Source organism: Ruditapes philippinarum, unplaced genomic scaffold (genome assembly GCF_026571515.1).
Source record: "Ruditapes philippinarum isolate M1 unplaced genomic scaffold, ASM2657151v2 ctg815_1_1_1_1, whole genome shotgun sequence".
NCBI classification, from domain to species: Eukaryota; Metazoa; Mollusca; class Bivalvia; order Venerida; family Veneridae; genus Ruditapes; species Ruditapes philippinarum.
In genome coordinates, this window is record NW_026856539.1 from 142379 (window position 1) to 162571 (window position 20193).

The 20193-nt window shown below is 32.9% G+C and overlaps 2 protein-coding genes across 2 annotated transcripts; one reads left to right on the top strand and one right to left on the bottom strand.

The window, feature by feature from the left end:
• Positions 1 to 921: 921 nt before the first annotated feature.
• Positions 922 to 3400, bottom strand: LOC132746907 (uncharacterized). Its single transcript, XM_060736181.1, has one exon. The coding sequence runs from the start codon at positions 2378 to 2380 to the stop codon at positions 1325 to 1327; it is 1056 nt and encodes a 351-aa protein (XP_060592164.1). The 5' UTR covers positions 2381 to 3400; the 3' UTR covers positions 922 to 1324.
• An 8867-nt stretch (positions 3401 to 12267) lies between these two features.
• On the top strand, positions 12268 to 17519 carry LOC132746921 (alpha/beta hydrolase domain-containing protein 17B-like). Its single transcript, XM_060736202.1, has 2 exons — positions 12268 to 13095; positions 15638 to 17519. Exons 1-2 carry the CDS (start codon positions 12449 to 12451, stop codon positions 15855 to 15857), a joined length of 867 nt encoding a protein of 288 aa, XP_060592185.1. The 5' UTR covers positions 12268 to 12448; the 3' UTR covers positions 15858 to 17519.
• The last annotated feature ends 2674 nt before the right edge of the window (positions 17520 to 20193 follow it).

A 20193-nucleotide genomic window follows, 5' to 3' on the forward strand; every position in this document is an offset into this window, starting at 1 on the left:
CTAAAATGTAAATGTCTCTAGCTCCACGATGCAGTATATTTAACGACGTCTTTATAATTTACTAACTATTCTAGTATAATAAATTAGATATTTTATTCGCAAAGGAATTCTTTAATAAATGAGAGAAAATAAATTTGAAACTGTCTTAACAAAACGATCCGAAATATTTAAATTCACTTTGTTTAGAAAAACAGTAACAATTTTAGGCATTGTCTTTGAATTTAAGTTTTGAGTATAGCTTGTAGAATTAAGCCAGTGTGTTAACATGGGGTGAACGTTTATTTTGATCAGAGATTTATATAATCTAGCCCTGATTCCATTGAGTAAAATAGGCCGAAAACAAAGCGCAGATAACTAAAAAAAAGGGGGGAAAAAGATATTTTCCGGCTCAAAATGTTTCTTTTATCATATTCTAAAATCCTGTAGATTAGATTAGTTCTATAAAAACGTTTCCATTCTGTCTGAAAAAAGCAAAATTCATGTCCTTAAAGGACCCCCACTAAAGTCTGATAAAATTTGAAACTTTTTCATGGATTAACTTGGTAACAAAAAAAAGTAACATACGCGAATATAATAAAGATTACATGTATACTCAAAATTAAATTACAAATAAATTTGTGTGCGATTGTTAGCCCAATTAGAGCTAATATCGTTATAACGCTTTTCATTTTTGGGTCATTTTGCACAGTTAAATGATTATTCTGAAGAACGGATTGAGCGAATAATTTGAAATTTTGCTCAGTTCAAATGATTGTTCTGATGAAGAAGAAGAAGAAGGACAACAAAACGTATCGAGCAAATTATAAGAAATTTTGCATATAAGTTATTTGTCCAGACCTGCATCAAATAATACACAAGTCTCAAAAACATATTTTCAGTCACGTCATGTCAACAACAACAACAACAACTCAGTATATTTAAGTAAATTTTATTGGTAAATCAATAAAATGAACAGTTTATTCGGATGTTTTTTTCAGCACAAGATAAAGCGAACAATGGAAATAACGAATAATAAAGACACATGCAGTCTCTTGGAGAACAATCAAATACAATGTACGTTTTCTTTTATGTCAAGCGCATTCATGAAAAAAAAACAATGTGATAAATTCGTCTTATACAATTACGCATGGTTATCATAATATTCTAAAATCTAATAAATGTCAAGTGAACCAAAGAAAAGCATTTCAAAATATTAAAAATTCACATAAGACACGTGCATATCATCAAAATTATAAACTATACGATTCTGTTTTCTGAACGAAGTTCGGTCTTGTTTAGTAAATAATGTTGACCTGGCCTATTATGACGTCATTTTCAAACGTGGTCAAGTTTTCAAACATGCCATATTGTTTGATATAGTTCCGTACAGGACTTTCCCATTTATCACCAGTTTCCGGTATACAATACGCCCTGTAACTGCTCCAAACACAAAGGGGAAGAAGTTATAGAGACGCTTGCACGGTAGACTAAGCTGTGATGACGTACTTTGCGTCTCATACTTATGCGAGTAGACTGACGTTACACATAGTTCAATGTTGTATGTCTTTGATAATACGTTTTCCGTGCACCTTGGCACGTGTACAATCAAATGTTCAAATAAGCCAAAAGTCAGGGGAAATATGTCTTTCTTGTGAAAAATGTAAGTTGAGCTGTACATCGAGTTTTCGTCCCAAATATGCGTATCATTCTCCAAGAAAAAGAAAATATCTACATATGGCCATGTTATGTGCTTTGCATACATTTTCCCTTCGGAATTATCGGTACAATTATATGTGTTAATTTTTCGTTTCTTGTAAAATTTCCACTGCCTATCTGATGGCGAGTGTATTGCATATTTAGACGTATTTACCAGCACCTTCAATAGTCGTTGTTTATCAGACGTGTTCATAAAGACGTCAATGTCGTCATCCCATGGTATCACACCGAAATGTCGGAACGACCCAAGCAGTGACCCACCGTACAACATAAATGTTAAATTGTTCATATCACTCAATGCTTTAAACTGTTCCAAAATATCAACAAATTCTTTATAATCACATCCAGTTATTCTCTGATCAAATGCTTTATATCGAGCCACGTGCGTCTGTTTTAATAAGTTTCTATAATCCCAAGAGGGTAATTTCTCATAAAATATTGACTGTCCGTATTTCATTTCATAGAACGTTGTCTCTGTGTTACCAATGTTTCTAGTCGGCCAATAATGTAAGATGAACTGGCGGATATTTGGATAGTTTTGATTGATATTAGCTTCAACAGCTAGCTCATTATTCTTCTCCAGATCGAAATGGCTCGTACACAATGCAAACACAAAATACGCCACACAAACAAAACTCACACAGATAACAAAAGGCAACTGTAAACGATTCTTTCTTGCTTGCATAATTTTTTTTCTGAACTAACACTACAAATTTTTTAAAACGTAACTTGCTTTGCAACAAAAATGGCGAGCATACCGTAAACAACGACACACTGTATATAACGAGGACGGTGTCAGGCTCATACTAAGTTGTTAGAGTTGTTTCCTTTGTTTTATAAATTGAATTGTGCAGGTAAAATTACCTTCTCACGTGCAGAACTTTCTTGTAGTTGCATTTACACTCTTCCAGACGTTGATAAAACTTAAGAACATTGACTTTCCTAATAAAACACTTATGTTCAATATGATGTCGGACCCCATTTTATTTAGCTATTTGAACAATTCAAATAATTATCAAATTTGTTGAAATATTTGTTGAAATAACTGCAACATGATTTTATTTTAATAAACTCCTTGTGACACTTGTTCGTCTCCATTATACAATACAGTTATACCAAAAACACTCTTTATTCCCTTCAATGCTTTAATTTGTAGTGTTTTTGTAAACATACTTTTTTCTATGCACGAAATTGTCATATTCTTGTCGTAAAATTTCTTGTACAACAATTCCACATTTTGTTGATTACATAATTCAATTTTAGTCTGGATATCTTCAACTGAAGAAAACAACATTTATTTTACTGCTCATTTTATGTGGAAATCTCCTTAGCTACCACGTATCAGATCACAATAATTGTTTTTATCCGGGATTATCCATAATTTCTTAGCGTACTAAAAATATCCAATATCTAGTATAAATATTACTTGTTGAGAAGACATTGTGGACAGCCCGATCTCCGCTTCTTCTGATATATTTTTTATAAGAATCCGTTAAAATATTACCATATATCTCCTCCAGTATTGTGCATTCACATTCCATTAAGTACCGAATGGATACTTCCTCTCTTTATAAACTTTTAGAACATCATTAATGGTCCAAGCAAATTCAATTATTGCACACACACACACACAAGCATTAGGCTGGTATAGGCATTATTTTCTCTTGTTGCTTTTGGTGTTACAGCTGTCTTGTATTATTGGATGAAATATAGAGTGGCAATTGCGGTCCCCTTGACAGTTATAGTTATTGGATATCAGCGGGATAGCGTGATGAGTCTGCATCATCCTTCTATAACATAACAGATAGTCAATACGCAGACGACTCCCTAATGACCGCTTTCCTCCTTTTGTTGTGACTTGCAGAAGTCAAATTTTATTCTTCCAGATGTTGAGTATATACAATGTATTTATTTACATCCTTATTTTTTTTTCTCATATGTAATTCTCAAAACTTAAATTTATGAAAAAATCTCAATATCTTGACATGGATGTTAATATATGAAACAATCACAATATCTTGACATAATTTCATTTTAACCATGGCATATCATTGGTTTTGATAAAACTTGATCTCAACTCTAAATTCCATGCAAGGCACCAGGATTTCGGTCAATACAAATATAATACAGGCTTTATTAGGATTTATTTTAACAATATATGCCTTCCTCAGGTAAACTCCAAAACTACATAGATGAGAGATATAATTCAGACAAACTTTTTTTCAAATATCTAAGTTATTGCTTAAAATTCTAAATAGGTACTGGTGACGTTGGTAAAGCATGTGAATTATAGATTTTCGTGCATTCCAAATCTATTCGGTTACGATCAACAAAAAAGATGTTCTGAAGAAACATTTTTTAAAAAATAAACCATGGGAGAGGCAATTTTGACAAATCTTTAATACCACTTATTCATGGCCATGTTACACACATCTAAATACAAGGTATTGTGGTTTTTTGACAAGCATATTTCTTTCCTATTAAATGCGCACACCATTGTATTTACAGAAGATCTTTAATATGTTTGTTCGGGTAAAATTAAGCAACCCATAGTTTGGGTAAATTTTAGACCCCGAGTCTAAATTTTAATACTATTATAGTCTTTATACGACATGTGCTTACCTTTTTCCAGATAAGACGTATTTTTATGATTTTCTTACATAGACATATTGCTTTTTTTCAAATGATGAAAAGACGAGTCAAACTTGATGTCATAACCTTGGTAAATGTTACAAAGATAGTGACAAATGTAATATATCTAAGTCTGTTCTTCAGAAGCTTTTTTGAGATATCGATATCAAAACAATAGATCTGACATTGTTTCAAAGGCCCATTATGCATAGAAAAGGCTATTATTTTTTTATTTCTTAAACATTTTTTAAGGCACATTATATGTATTAGAAACGAATAAATTGTTCCTTCTTAGAAATGGCAAAGAAGAATTTATATTATTGTAGTACATGTATTTTCTTTTGGTTAGATCATGACAGAGTGATGCATTGTAAATCTTTATACAAATAAAGAGATATTTGGCGCGTCTTTACACTGTTTGTATAACGCTAATGACGTCACGTCAAAATATATGCACGGCCGTGCAATACCATATTTACGGAGTCGCAAAATCGGCACGGGTGTGTGATAAATATTGTTATTTTTGTCTGCACATGCTACATGCGTCGTGTCATAAAACCTCAGTGGAGTCCTTTCGATATACGGTCCCGTACGTTTCCGTACTTTCAGTTTCCCGTATTTAACCCTTATGTTTATAATATATGGAATTCTGTACACTTCCGTATTTCCATTTATGTTCCGCAGTGGTCATAATGGCGTTAGATGCCGTTTAGTGGAAATTTAACTCATGGCAATCTTTCACTGACAAACAAAATAACGAAACCAAAGTGATAGCGTGACTTTTATCCAAGGGGGGGGGGGGGTTGAGTAACCTACTGTCTTTTCATATCAATTTCATCAGGTGAGGCTGATATGGGCTAGAAAGGGGCGAGGCTTGCCGAGCCATCCCGAACCTGATAACACACCGTACAATCAAATGGGTAGACAACCGTAGCCTACTAGTATATAAACATGTCGGTATAAATACATAATTGACGGACGGTAAGTATTTATCTATTTTAACATATCTCAACTGTGTTCGAATAAATCAATATGTTATGGATTCATAGTCAACATCTAGAGGAGTCTGTTAACAAGTTTCTGGCACTGTGCAAGTTTTACTTTACGTGAATTTTTGATTGAAGATAATCACACTTTCTGAATCATTTTTTTAAAAGTCAGAAAAAATTTGATGGATATCGTTAGCATAACGTCCATTAGAAAGTACTATTAGTTAATATATATTTTAAATGAACAAAAAAGCTTTACTCCCTCCTAGTTACTATAGCACAAAAGTACGGAATACCGTTAGGGCCATCGTGGTTATACGTTAACATACAGAGGGCGACAATGCGAGAGTGCGACAATGCGATGACGAGAGTGCGACAGTGCGATGACGAGATAGCGACAATGCGATGACGAGAGTGCGACATGCGATGACGAGAGTGCGATAACGCGATAGTACGATGACGACAGAGCGATAGTGTTATCGCACTGTCGCCATCGCATTGTCGCACTCTCGTCATCGCACTGTCGCACTCTCGTCATCGCGTTATCGCACTGTCGACTCTCGCCTTTTGGTGGACGGTTCTAAACTGCTGGCGAATAAGCTGACGGTATAGAATATGGGATAATTTTACTTTTGTCATCTTTTTTCTTTTTGTTCTGTTTCTTTTTATTATTTATTTGTTGTTTTTTTTTCTGTATACTAATAATGTTTAAATGAAATCATAAATTAATAATAAGAATCATTTTGTATATAAATACTGAAAGAGTTATACATAGACGGAAAATGTAATAAATTGTGTGAAACTTTAATATCCTCAGATGAAAATGATCTTATGTTGACATTTAAAAGATGAAAAAATAAATAAAATCATTGTTTATTACTTTTATTAAAAAGACAAACGAAATATATTCATAGATCGTCATCAGTGGTTTTATTTTTTGTAAATGAATAATTTATTATATTACTAACATTGTAAATAAAGATACATGTAATTAGAAATTTACGTCAACAAATAATTTTTTCTATATATCTAATATTAATTGGTCAACAATTTTCACTTTAAGATTAACTTAACAGCAGATCCTACTACAATGTATAAGTTTAATTGGTCAGCATATTGTACTATAGCCAACTGACTCCGCTGGTGGACATAGTGAGACAATGTGCTTCAATGTTGAAAAACACATCTATCCATTAAATTTAATGCGAAAAAATTCTTACTGTTTAGTTTTGTTGTTTTTTGTTGTTGTTGTTCTTTTAGGGAAACATGCAAAATTCGAATTACCAACTACCTGCCGGTAGATAGTGGGGAATTAATAAGAATAACCAACTACCAGCTGGTGTAGTAGTTTATTCGAATATCAAACTACCAACTACCTATCAAATTGACGCTTCTTTAGATTTTTATCAATATCTAAGATCGAGCCATTTTTGGTGCTTGGTGAACATAGCGCTTTTATATTTCTTAAAGATAGTAAATAAATATGATTAAATAAAAAAAAAAAGAAATATAAAAGATAAGTATACTAGATTTCTGTGTCCACTTGTTTTATATATAGCCAAAGTGATTTAGCTCAACCTTGAGAAACTGCTTATGGACAGAGGAAAATGATATTTACAGTGAAGTTTTAATTTATTTTGCAATGTTAGTAAAAATTGGTTTATGGTTTATGCCATATTTTCTTCTTATACTATATGGTCAGCAGACTTAACTTACGGTGCTTTAGGTACACATGTATACTAGAATCTGCTGACCAAGTAACCCATTCCCGCATAAGCATTTTGTGAAAAATGGCTGTTTACATTGAACCCCCCCCCCCCCTGTTACACAAGTTCAAATTGCTATGAAACTATAATGTCGGTTGTTCTACTCAGGTACCCGTGCCTAAAATAATGCAACGGAAGGGCACCTGAGGTCTTCATTCACCAGTAAAGCTGGAACGTCGGTTTACTAAGCCATAGCATTTGTATCTTGATTTCCTGTTACCATGACAACTAGGGGACATTTCAAAATCTCTATGTTGTGTTATTTTTTCCATCAAAGCTGCAAATTCCCGATGGGTCGGGACAGATTGAAGGGCTTTCAGCGTTGGTTACACGTTACCTTAAGATCGACCTGATGCATTTTTGAGCCTCTCACAATTTTATTTTTTTCTTGGAGTTGAGAGGGACGGCAGTCACCCTTCAAACCCCCGTGCAGAAGAGGGTACCCCCTCTCTTGCACCCCGATGTATCTTATAAATAGGGCATGGTTTTCACTATTTGAGGCATCAAAAGGGAGGGTGAAAAGGCGTGAAAACACGTCTATATGAGGTAAAAGGTAAAACATATATAACAAGAGCACCGCTAGGCGGAACATTATATGCCCTAAAGTCCTTTTTAGTAAGGATGAAACATTTGTAAGACATTACATGAATTAAATAAAGTATTACCTCTTTCAAACAGCAATCCTCCAATAAAGTTTGACTATTGTTGGCCAAATGGAACTTAAGTTATACTCTGGAAACTGTTTTCATTTTTGAGGTAAAGGTGACCTTGAACTTTGACCTTGTGACCCCAAAATCAAAAGGGGTCTTCTACTCAATATGGACAATCATCCTATGAAGTTTGAACACTATGGGCCAAATAGAAATTAAATTGACAAATTATCCCATATTCTATACCGTCAGCTTATTCGCCAGCAGTTTAGAACCGTCCACCAGAAGGCGATAGTCGAGAGTGCGACAGTGCGATGACGAGAGTGCGACAATGCGATGACGAGAGTGCGACAGTGCGATGACGAGAGTGCGACAATGCGAGAGTGCGACAGTGCGATGGCGAGAGTGCGACAACGAGAGTGCGATGACGAGAGTGTGCGACAATGCGAGACTGTGACAGTGCGATGGCGAGAGTGCGACAATGCGATGGCGAGTGTGCGACAATACGATGACGAGAGTGCGAGAGTGCGATGACGAGAGTGCGACAATACGACAATGCGATGACAGTGCGATGACGAGGGTGCGACAATGCGATGGCGACAGTGCGATAACAGTACTGCTCTGTCGTCATCGTACTCTCGCATTGTTGAACTCTCGTCATCGCACTGTCGCACTCTCGCCATCGCACTGTCGCATTCTCGTCATCGCACTGTCGCATTGTCGTCATCGCACTGTCGCACTCTCGCATTGTCGCCCTCTGTATTTTAACGTATAACCACGATGGCCCTAACGGTATTCCGTACAAAAGCCCTACAATTGTTTCGTTGAACGGTTTTCAGCGTTATTCATTCTTGCTGATGAGTGGATGTCGATTTTATCATTTAGGTATGACCCACCTAATGCATTACCTCCACTTTGAAGAGTACTCAAATAGGCTAGAACTACTGTCAACTGCATTGAAACTGAGGGGCGCGGGTTCAAGCCCCAAGAAGAGGCAACTTTTTTTGTTTCTTTTTTTTTTTCTTTGAACATTATTTGTGTCTCTCAGATCGCTCTTGATAAGAAAAAAGTGTTTCATTTTAATTATTATTGGTATTTATTGGCTAAATTGTGTCAAATTTATTATCAAATATGGTACCTTGTATTTTCAAAGTCTAATAAAATAAAAACTAGATGGTAAAAGTATTTTATATTTGACAAGCGCAACCAATATACCTTTTAGAAAATTTATGCACTCTTTGAAAACAGCCCCTGATTTGAGTAAATTTTAGGGATATTTTGAATAAGGCCCTCCAAGTAGAAAAATGAACAAACAACTTCTTAAAGTGGATGGGGTAGGGTAACATTTATATACATATTACAAACATTTTGAGTAGAAACAATAATTTTGCTGGGTCATTTGTTAGCTGAATGCTATTATTTGTTTCTTAAAAAAAAATTATAGGAAAACATTAGTTCATAATGATTATAAAATAGAATAATTAGAGTTTCCCATTTCTGAAAAAGAGCCCTTCTAATAGCCAAGTTTTACTTTAGAAAAATCTCCATAACTCGTAAACCATACGGTAAACTTTGTTTAAATTTTGCATTCTTGTGTCTTTTAAGGTATATAACTGACCTATGTTGTCAATTTTATAGTTCCTTATAGTGCCCATTATGGGGCTCATTCCTTAAATAGAGGCAAACGGTTGATGACGTTACTCAAATTTTTAAGACATTCAAACTCAAATACACTATAATTATATCTTTAAGAGAAAATCGTTTTACTTTGTCTGCCTTTTGTTCTTCTAAATTTCTATTTCCTATTTCTTTTTATTTCATTTCATTTTTGTTCCTTTCTTAATAAAGAAACCAACTACATGTAACGCGTTTTCTTTTAAAATTTTATTTAACAATTTAACAATCAAACTATTTAACACACTACGATTGCGGAATATTAAAAATTGAATATATGGATCAATATACACATGTATAACACATTTCATTTCATTGTATTATTTACATTTCTGATAATGCTTTTTCATGATGTTTGACATTTCCCCAAACTTAACACAACTGCATATCAATCCGTGTACAAAACCTATTTGTAACTATTTGAAACAAAACTAGTCAAATAAGAAAAAGATACATATCATTCAAATGTAATGGTACCAAACCATGTTACGAGCATGAGACAAAACTGACACGGACGCTCGGCCTACTGCGCTATCAAGGCACAAGAATTTTACTTTGTATCTTATTTATTATGCTTCAGTCTGCCTTACTATTTTTCGCATTGTTATTAATATTTATGCTCAATTTATTGTCCCTGCAAAAATGCCCCCTGGTTAATATTTGAAAACAAAGCGTGAAAAATATCTCCAATATTTAATGCATATAAAACGTTTTTGAAACGTTCAGGTTTTGCAAAATTAAAATAATTCTATTATATACATATAATGAATAGTAGAAAAAACTTTAAAGTCAGAATTTTCCAAGAAGTTAAATATGATCCGTTTAAAATTTCATAGCGGACTTGGAAAGGCGTTAACTGGTTTGTATTAATATTGTTGTATATAAACCAATTCAAGACATATCTGTAAAAAATAGCCTCCTTATCAGAAACAATAAGGCAATGGCATATATTTTTGAGTCTGCCTTTTAAAGGGCGGAGAACTCTTTGGCACGTATTCAGAAACGATACTTAATCTCAATCTCAAAGGTCTGGAGTAGACTTACGGTAAGTAACACACAACGTGCAAAGTGGTTTTCATTAAGATGATTTTGTTTACTCAACCATACCTCTCCGATCGGTTTTTATTGCATAACATCACTCAATATACACTGCACAAGTGTAACCATGTGGTGTAAAAGAGTGTATTTCACCGAAGTGAATTTTTTTAAAAAAAGAATTAATCTATCCACGGATGATGACAGAATTGTTGACCGGATACGACCATCAATATACTTTATAAAATACAGCCTTTCCAGAACCTTAATTCACATTTTACCTGGCTACAAAATTGGGTCTGGCATGCGACACATCATCTCAGTGTGCAAATAGTTCAGCAAAAATATATTTAAAAAAAACTATTTACTAACAGAGCTTTTCAAATTTGGAAGACCGCGGTAAAACTTATTTTTCTTTAAACTTAACGAAATCAACAAAAAAAAACGAAAGTGAAAGACACATTTTGTCTCGGAAACGGATACATTTTTATTCCTTTAGAAAGTGCAAACATGAGTTATTTTACTTGTGAATATTGGTTTGAGGGCATGTTAGATTATTCTAACCTGAAGAATGTATCGATAAATGTGAAATTATTTGTTATAAAAGTGGCAAAATGTAAACACAGAAGTATTTTGACATCCGTACAATACACACAATCACTTTAATGTAATAAATGCAAAAAAGTTACAAATGCAAATAAATGGTTATGTGATTGGCCAATGAGAAACTTTTGAAAACTATAAAAGTACACCAAAAATAAAAAAAAGCTTTTGAGAAATAAAAATAAAAGCATTTCTGAGGCACAATATGGACCTTTAAGAGAAGTTTTGAATCATACATGATTTTTTTTATTTATCATCATCTGTTAATTGTGTGCATATTTCACCTTTTATATCCTTATTGCTATTTTTTTTTCTTATATATTGTCCAGATAAAGGACCTAAAGAATAGATTTCAAGAATGTTTTAAAAAAGTACGCTTATCATAATATAATATCAACAATGACATTAACTAAGTTAAAGTTCACACAATAATGAAATCTGGAAACAAAGTGATCCCTCGGAAGCATTAATCACAGCAAAATTACAAGAGAATTGCAGACTCGGTTTGATTATATGTCTGTACATGAGGGATAATGAATACGTGCAACATCCCTCACGCTCCCTAGCACCGGCTTGAGCGGTACTCAATTCTCAACACTTAATAGTGCTGGCATCAATGATCCCAAAGGACCAGAAAAATATAACAACACTGAAGTGAAGTACGGGACAACCTTTTACAGCTGCCACACAGCACTTGACACCTTCTGTTGTGAAGTATAAAAATCTGGAAAGAAAGTGATCCCTCAAAAGCATTAATCACAACAAAATTACAAGAGAATTGCAGACTCGGTTTGATTGAGTCTGTACATGAGGGATAATGAATACGTGCAACATCCCTCACGCTCCCTAGCACCGGCTTGAGCGGTACTCAATTCTCAACACTTAATAGTGCTGGCATCAATGGTCCAAAAGGACCAGAAAAATATAACCACACTGAAGTGAAGTGCGGGGCAACATTTTACAGCTGCCATGAAGTGTCATATGCAGACAGTCCTCCCCGTTTAGACGGACCCGTTAAATACCGGAAAACGGAAACCATTTATTAGTAGGTATGATATTTAGTGGTGTTTAACTTTTTTACGGAAAATTCCGAATAACAAATTTGTATTATTTTTTGTTGTTTATTATTTGAATATTATTCTAGACTTTTACCTTTACTACTAATTACAAAAGATATTGTTTTAATATCTCATTATTATAAAATAAATAAGTTAAAGATTCTGGATAACAACATTTCCGGTACATGACGTCACCGGAAATAGAAAGAAAGTTATTCATCGATTCGGGAGAGGTTTAATGACCCGATTATTTCACAAACAATGACTGTTTCATTGCCATCCTTTAAGTAAAGTGTATCGGATATTTGAAGAAATATCTTGGACAATCTCAAAATATTTTAGTAAATATGAACGGGCTTTCAATAAGCGAACTGTGTTGTCTGTTTTGCTGTCCACCATGTCCATCAAAAATAGCAGCAAAGCTGGCATTTCTCCCACCAGAACCAACATATTCCTTAGTCCAGGATGAAGCTGGATCACGGTACAGCTTTCATCTCACAGATAGAGCAGAATGGCAATATACCCAAAGAGAATTAGACTGTATAGAAGTGTTTCAGACAAGAACATCGAAAGGAAATAGGATTTCGTGTATGTTTGCAAGATGTTCACCAAATGCCAAGTTTACTATGTTATTCAGTCATGGCAATGCTGTTGATCTCGGACAAATGAGCAGCTTTTATATTGGACTTGGAAGCCGTATAAATTGTAATATATTTAGCTTTGATTATTCAGGTTATGGTACAAGTACAGGAAAACCTTCGGAGAAAAATCTCTATGCAGATATAGATGCTGCTTGGCAAGCTTTACGGACTAGATATGGCATAAGCCCACAAAATATAATTCTTTATGGACAAAGTATAGGGACAGTGCCAACAGTTGATTTAGCATCCCGTTATGAAGTAGCAGCAGTTGTGCTGCATTCACCACTTATGTCTGGTATGAGGGTTGCTTTTCCAGAAACAAAGAGGACCTGGTTTTTTGATGCCTTCCCAAGGTATGATATTATGTCATAGCTATGCCCCAGGGAGGGGTTTCTCATTTTATAAGTGGCCGGGAAATGAAAAGATTATAGATTGGTTACAAGTAAATTTACTTTTGTGACATTCTTCTTCTGCCCCAGTTCTCTACAGTGTACTTTGAAATAGTTGTCGGAACTTGTCCAGGATAACCGGTGTAACGTTTTAAGGCACACAAACCCTGTCGGTGAAAAGCTAGCTGACCACCGAGAGTGGTTAAATTTATGTCCTTATATATTGGATACTTTCCTATAATTATGTTTATTAATCAACATTAGTTTTTGCATATTGTAATGCTCATTATGGGTATTATGACGTTCTACCAACGTCGTTACATTACTTTCCCCTCCGAGACTTGGCCTGGGAAATCTGTGGGTACGGCAAACCCTGTCTGGCAGTTGGGCCATCCTTAAAAAAATGTTGTCTACATCCCCCAGAATATCAGAGATTTTGCAGTGTCTGACTTCCAAATTTTGGAACTTAGTGGAAGCCCTGTCCCCCACACTGGCCACAAAATGTAACGTTTTAAGGCACACAAACCCTGTCGGTGAAAAGCTAGCTCACCACCGAGAGTGGTTTATGCCCCTTTATATTGGATACTTTCCTATAATTATGTAAATTAATAAACTTTAGTTTTTGCTAGTGTTGTCCCGATTGTCTCTGAAAATCGATAACTAATCGGACCACACCATAATCGGCAACAATCGATAGTCCTTTTTAAAAATCGATTATTTAATGTTCTACCACCCCTGAATTGCCTATGGCGTAACTTTTTTACATGCAGTCAAAAAGAAGTTTCCCGACCGAATCTCTTTAATTCCAGACAATTTTAAAGTATTTTTTGTATTCAAAACCTATTTTACATGGTTAATACTACTTTAGTAAATTATAGTTTGCAGTATCATAACATTATAAATTTATATATCTACTGTAGTTAAATTAGTGATCTTCAATACTACTCATTGATATTTTGACCTGTTGACTAGTACTAATATTGACTGCCATAAAGTTGTATATTACAAAAATTGACTGTCACAAAGTAGTATATTGAGGTATTTGTGTTGTTTGTTTTGAATTCAAAGAGCAAATTAAACTAAAGAAAAAAGGGCCATTATAAGTGCGAACTTGATGGTACTATCGGCAGACAATCGATTGTGGTGGTCCGATTATCGATAGTGATTTTTGAGTCCGATACCCAACACTAGTTTTTGCATATTGTAATGCTCATTATGGGTATTTTGACGTTCTACCAACGTCATTAAACCGACATGTAAATTATAATTTACAGTCTAAGCAAAATAGTTTTCCCAAAATTAGTACAAACTTGTGTATTTCAACTGAGAAAGTTTTTTTCATTCATAGAATGACTCTTCCAACCTTTCAGCTCTTTAACGACATTCAACTTAAATATGTTTTTTTGTTTCAGTTTCTTTTTTATTCTTAAGTTTATTTTTATTAAGTTTAAATATTTTAACATGAGTCTAGTCAGCTATAGCCTCTCTCAATTTCCAAATTTCACCATGGGTAGCAAGAAAAAGACAGACAGGTCGTATCAACCATTAGGGGAACCTAAAATATGAAAGTGAATTGGACCAACACATACTGACCATTAATTAGTGATTTAAATAGACCAAAAGTGATAAACATGAATCAACAGAACAAAGCTCAATTTAGCTGTCTTTCAATTTTATGGTTAAAATATTTATGTTGGGCTATAGGATTTATAGAGCCCTGCTGATTTCTATTTTATAAATATTCAATTAATTGTGGTAACTGTAAAAAAATATTTTGTTGTACTTGGGGGTGGGGGAAACCCACAATTGCAGGGTTTTTAAAGCACTAATTAGAGTCAATCATGGCCTGAATACAGCTAGTGGTTAATCCTTTTTTACATATTGCATTAGGGCATTAAACCACAGAAAATAAACAATCTTAATTGATCTAAATTAATGTCCATAATTGTTAGTTGATAGGGGCAAGGTCATTTAGATTACCAATCAAAGGATTAGTGTCAACATTTTCTGTGTATTTCCAGAATCATTGATATAAACTACATCTCTGGTATTTCTAAACTGTCTATGAACAATCCTTTTGATATCAGCATTTATTTTATAAGAACAATTAATAATATTAATTATTTGAAAATAAATTGCCTGATGGCAAAGAATTGTTATAGTTCTTACTGCAAATATGCCTATTATATTCTTAAAGGGATGACATTATTATGTCTATATGAAGTATTAGAAATCATAGCTATCACAGATTTGTGATTTTATGTTGAAATGGATGCTGAAATGGACATTTGCCCCCTTATTTTGCAGCGGTGATCATTTGTCCCCTTGTATATTTGGAAGGTCGGACATTTGCCCGCCTAAATTTTTTTTAAATTATTGAATTTTCAATCAGAACATGTATAATTAATTAGTTAACTTATTAAAATATGTAAAAATTTATGTTAAAAAGATTTGGTTATACACATAAGATGTATTTGTTTATAATTCTGATAATTGACATTTTCAGCATTGACAAAGTGCAAAAGATAACATCGCCTGTGCTTGTAATTCATGGAACAGAAGATGAAGTGATAGACTTTTCTCATGGACTAGCTATACATGAGAGATGTCCCAGAACTGTAGAACCTCTCTGGGTAGAGGGTGCTGGTCACAATGATGTAGAACTTTACGGACAATATCTGGAGCGACTAAAACAGTTTATCAGTGTGGATCTAGCCATGAATTGACGTGAGGAGCAGGAAGTAGACAAAGACAGCTCAAATATAGCACATCTTGATGTAGTAACAGAGGTTGAAACTCTACTCTGAACAACATAAATTTGTAATATCAACTGTGGTAGATTTTAACATGGAAGTTTTATCTTGCTTTACTGGAAAAATTTAGAGTGAATACTCATCTGTAAAAAAATAAACTTTATAAGTCAAATTAAATTATTGTCAGCAATTATTTCAATTGCTTAAGTTACCTGTAGTTAAATACCAAAGTAGATTAGTTTGAATTAAAGTTAATATGAAAGAAATATAGTAAGTTTCATGGTAAAATGAAGGCATTTCCTTAGTTTAAAGGAAGGGAGATGCATATCGAGTCATGACAGGTGTCGTAAATAATTTGTTTTTTAATTACATTGTGTTTGCTTCTTATCTTGTTGGAAACGGTATTTAACAAAAGTACATGTGTAGTAAACAATCACATACATGTAGTGATCCCACCTCATTTATACTATTTCATAAGATTTTGGCCTAATTCACTGGTCTGATATTTTATCTCACATAGATAAGACATTTTTTTCTGTCTTCACTGAGTTTCAGATAAAAAGGTCATACTAAATGGCTTGCAATATTGATAAAGTTATCTTTTTTTACTGATGACATTCAATTGATATTTTCAAAAACATATTTGAGTTTTTCAAAAAAAGTAAAAAATCCAGACACTTACGGTAATCAGACCAAATTTTTGTTTATTGTTTTTTGTGTTTAACAACATTTAAAATGCCTTACCATAATCATAATGTTTTAGCTTTACTTGAAGTACAGTTAAAATTTGAAGTATTTAACTACAGCTTAATAATGATTGTGTGATCTTTTGTTTAGATTTTTATTTTCGGTTGTTTTAAAAAAAGTGCATTTAATGGGGCATGATAATGTACAAAGTAATTTTGGGTATGAAGTGTGTTAAATTTTTCATTATTTTTATCATCTTGGATAGACGTGTATATTAATGATGTGATGGGTGGGGGGAGATTCTGTAAAGACTAAAGTAAAGGCAATGTAAAGACTCAAGACAAACTTGCTTGTCGTGATGATAGAAAGTTCTATATTACATTATATGTATCATGTAAGTCCAGTTTGTTGGTGTGCAAGACTTAAGAAGAACTTGATTGCCTTGATGATGAATAGTTCTATAATATTAAAGTCCAGTTTGTTGGCATTATATTAATAATAGGGTTGGAGAAGTGTGTAAATGCCTAGAACAGTTGATTTGTTTGTTATGATTAATAGTAGTTTGTAGTTACAGAAATTGATTTTTCTTTTATTGTTTACATTTAATGAAATACCTTTGTATTTGATAATGAATTATTTTTGAATAGATACATGTAGGTTTCTGTATAGGTCCATTGAAAAGTTTTTGCATATTTACCATATTGATTTTAAATTTTTATGTCCCATTTACATGTAAATGATTTATATTTGAGATAATACAATAATAATTTAAAATGTTATTTTGGGAACAACAATAACAACAATATTCCAACATATTTATTCAATAACAAAATAAAGAAGTCAATTTGTAGTGCTATCTTGACAAAAGTTAACTTTATAGATTGTTTTCTAAATAATCTCTGGTCATGAAATTTTGATATTTCATTAATTAACGAGATGTTGATAAGTTAGCTGAAACTGTATACTTCATTTTGCTCTTCATACTGATTTAGACTTCTTTTTACCACCATTATTTGTTAGTTCTACCCAATCATTGCTGATATGTAGTGAATATATGTATTAACAATGGCACCAAATTATATTTGTACAAGACCATTGCTAATTATCTGTCTGTTAATAGCTTATTTACATGTATGCACACTGGGGATATTTCATCACATTGCTGGATAATGAACAGTTGTGTTAGATTGTTAATGATGATTGTTATAACTATTGATTATAGGTGAACAAGTATGGTATAATATTAATATGATATACATGGCGGTTTTTATCATTTTCTGGCAAGAAAAATAACTCTTTTCACCTTGTTAGTCAAGCCACTACATATATTCCATATTTGCATTTAAGCATAAAACACAACATATTTTTGTTGTCTTAACATTTATCTATATTGTTGTTGATTAACCAACATACTAAATTATTAAACAAATGGGAACATATATCAACTTGATTCAGAATAATTATGTTTCTTTTGTCATCAGGGCTCTCAGTAGGGTCAGAATTTCACGAGTCAAAGACTCTTTGGCTAAAATTTTCATGAGTCAAATAATTTTTTTCTAGTGTCATTTGACTACATGAATCATTTTTATTTTACAAAAATAACTGTATTGGAGGTCATTTTTGGAGATTCCAAAGTCTAAATTGACAGAAAAAAATGCCTAATTATAAATGTCTATACCCCCTCCACCTAAAAAACAAACAAAAAACAAATAAAACAAAAACATGAATTGCTGTGAAAGAATAAAATAAGCAGCAGCTTTTCTGATTAAATGTAAAAAATATAAAAAAAATATCTTTACTGGTATGATATATCATATAAATTTTAAATACCAAAATGTACCATAACAAATGCACAGGTACTCCAAGTAAATCAAAGACGTATTATAACCCTTTAAAAGCAATCAATAATTGACACCTCAAGTATGTAATTCTTATCAGTTGTGTAGAGCTATTTTTAGCCTGTCAAATTGCAGCCACTGAATTGTCACGCTTCAGTGCACATGGTATAAACAATTGCCGTGTGTAAAGCATTTTACACACAGCTTATACTGCCTGTTGACATTTTTTATGAGTGTGATTTGAACACATGTAGGATTTGATAATTAGGGGTGGATTTAAGGTAATTATTATTGCATAGCTGAAAATCCCATGTGGCAAATTGACTCTTGAGCAGATTTTATCACGTGTCAAATATGTGCATTTCCCGATTTTCACGAGTCAAAACCCGGATCCCCGTGTCAATCGAGAGCCCTGGTCATTATCAACATTTATAAGTTTTGATTTCTTCTAACATATGTTTAATAAGTAAGTTTTTATGTACATAAGTGTTAATACCCTACTTTAAAGATTTAAATTAGAAGTGTGTTCATTTTCTCATGAAACTAAAGTCGAATGTTTAGTGTAACTTCCTGAGACATAAGTGAACACTGATGTCTAAGTATAGGTTAAAGTTTATTAGTACGTCTTTACAAAATTAAATTGGTCAGGCATGGCACAGCCACCACCTTAGTGTTTTAAATTATTTTTATAAACAGTCGATTTACTAGACTGATTAACAGGTTGCCGATTTACTAAAGTAAATGTGTTACGATTCATTTGAAGTACTGCAATCCTATTGGACGAAAAATAATTTCAAACACTAATAATTGGTACTATCTGCATATAAAATACCACTGGAAAATATGACAATTTGTAAGAGAAAGTTGATTAGTGTTCCTATACATATTCTTTATAAAGATGACAGAATAAACAATTTTTTCCATGACAAATTATCCCATGAGGTATGACATGTATATGTATGTACAGTTAATTAGTCTCAATTGAGAAGTTCGGGAACATATCTAAAATAAACTATAGAACTGTACACAATACATGTTGTGTTGATATCAGAGAGCTGTTTTTGTCGATTTCCTGCAGGAGGCCAGGTTCAAATATTTGTACAGATTATTATTATTGTTATTTCCCTATTTTTGATTCAACATTATTTGGTCGATTATAGTACTTAATCATACGTTTCGTGTTTAATTGAGTGGTAGCATTTACATTGTTGTACAACTTTGTTGCTTATGTTTTTGGTCTGTGTAATGTATATAATAGTGTTTTAAATTGATACCATATACTATATGTTTTGTATTTTTTTGAGATGATTTAAAAAATCATATCAAATTAAATAATTCAAATTAACAAAAAAAAAAAATGATTCTTACATGTTTACATTTAGTTGTTTCTAAAAAGAGTGATTTGTCACATGATTTATGTGTTACTTTATATATTTGTTATAGATTAGGAAGAATATTTGATGGTTCGCCTTTTAGTGGACCTGTATTTTTAGTGTTTATTCAATATTTTTAATTGTTAATTTAATTTAGAAGTCCTAAACTACATGAAAACTTTGGTCAGTAGTTGTTTAAATTGTTCAGTTATATAATGAAAAATATCTGTGAGATATAACTGATATCACACTGTTTGAAACAGAGTGAGATTTATAATTTTGGTTCCCATTCTACATATTTGAAGAAAAAGCAAAGAAGACATTATGAATACAGGTCTCATAATTAATGTCATGAATAAAGTCATATAAATAAGTGTAATTGGCTGCCAATTAAATTTTTCTCAAATTTAG

Bases quoted from the DNA above. Each gene is read 5' to 3' on its own strand.
- LOC132746921 (XM_060736202.1), top strand. From the start codon at position 12,449: ATGAACGGGCTTTCAATAAGCGAACTGTGTTGTCTGTTTTGCTGTCCA. The intron at 13,096-15,637 runs GTATGATATTAT...TGACATTTTCAG, and splicing joins TTTTTTGATGCCTTCCCAAG to CATTGACAAAGTGCAAAAGA.
- LOC132746907 (XM_060736181.1), bottom strand. From the start codon at position 2,380: ATGCAAGCAAGAAAGAATCGTTTACAGTTGCCTTTTGTTATCTGTGTG.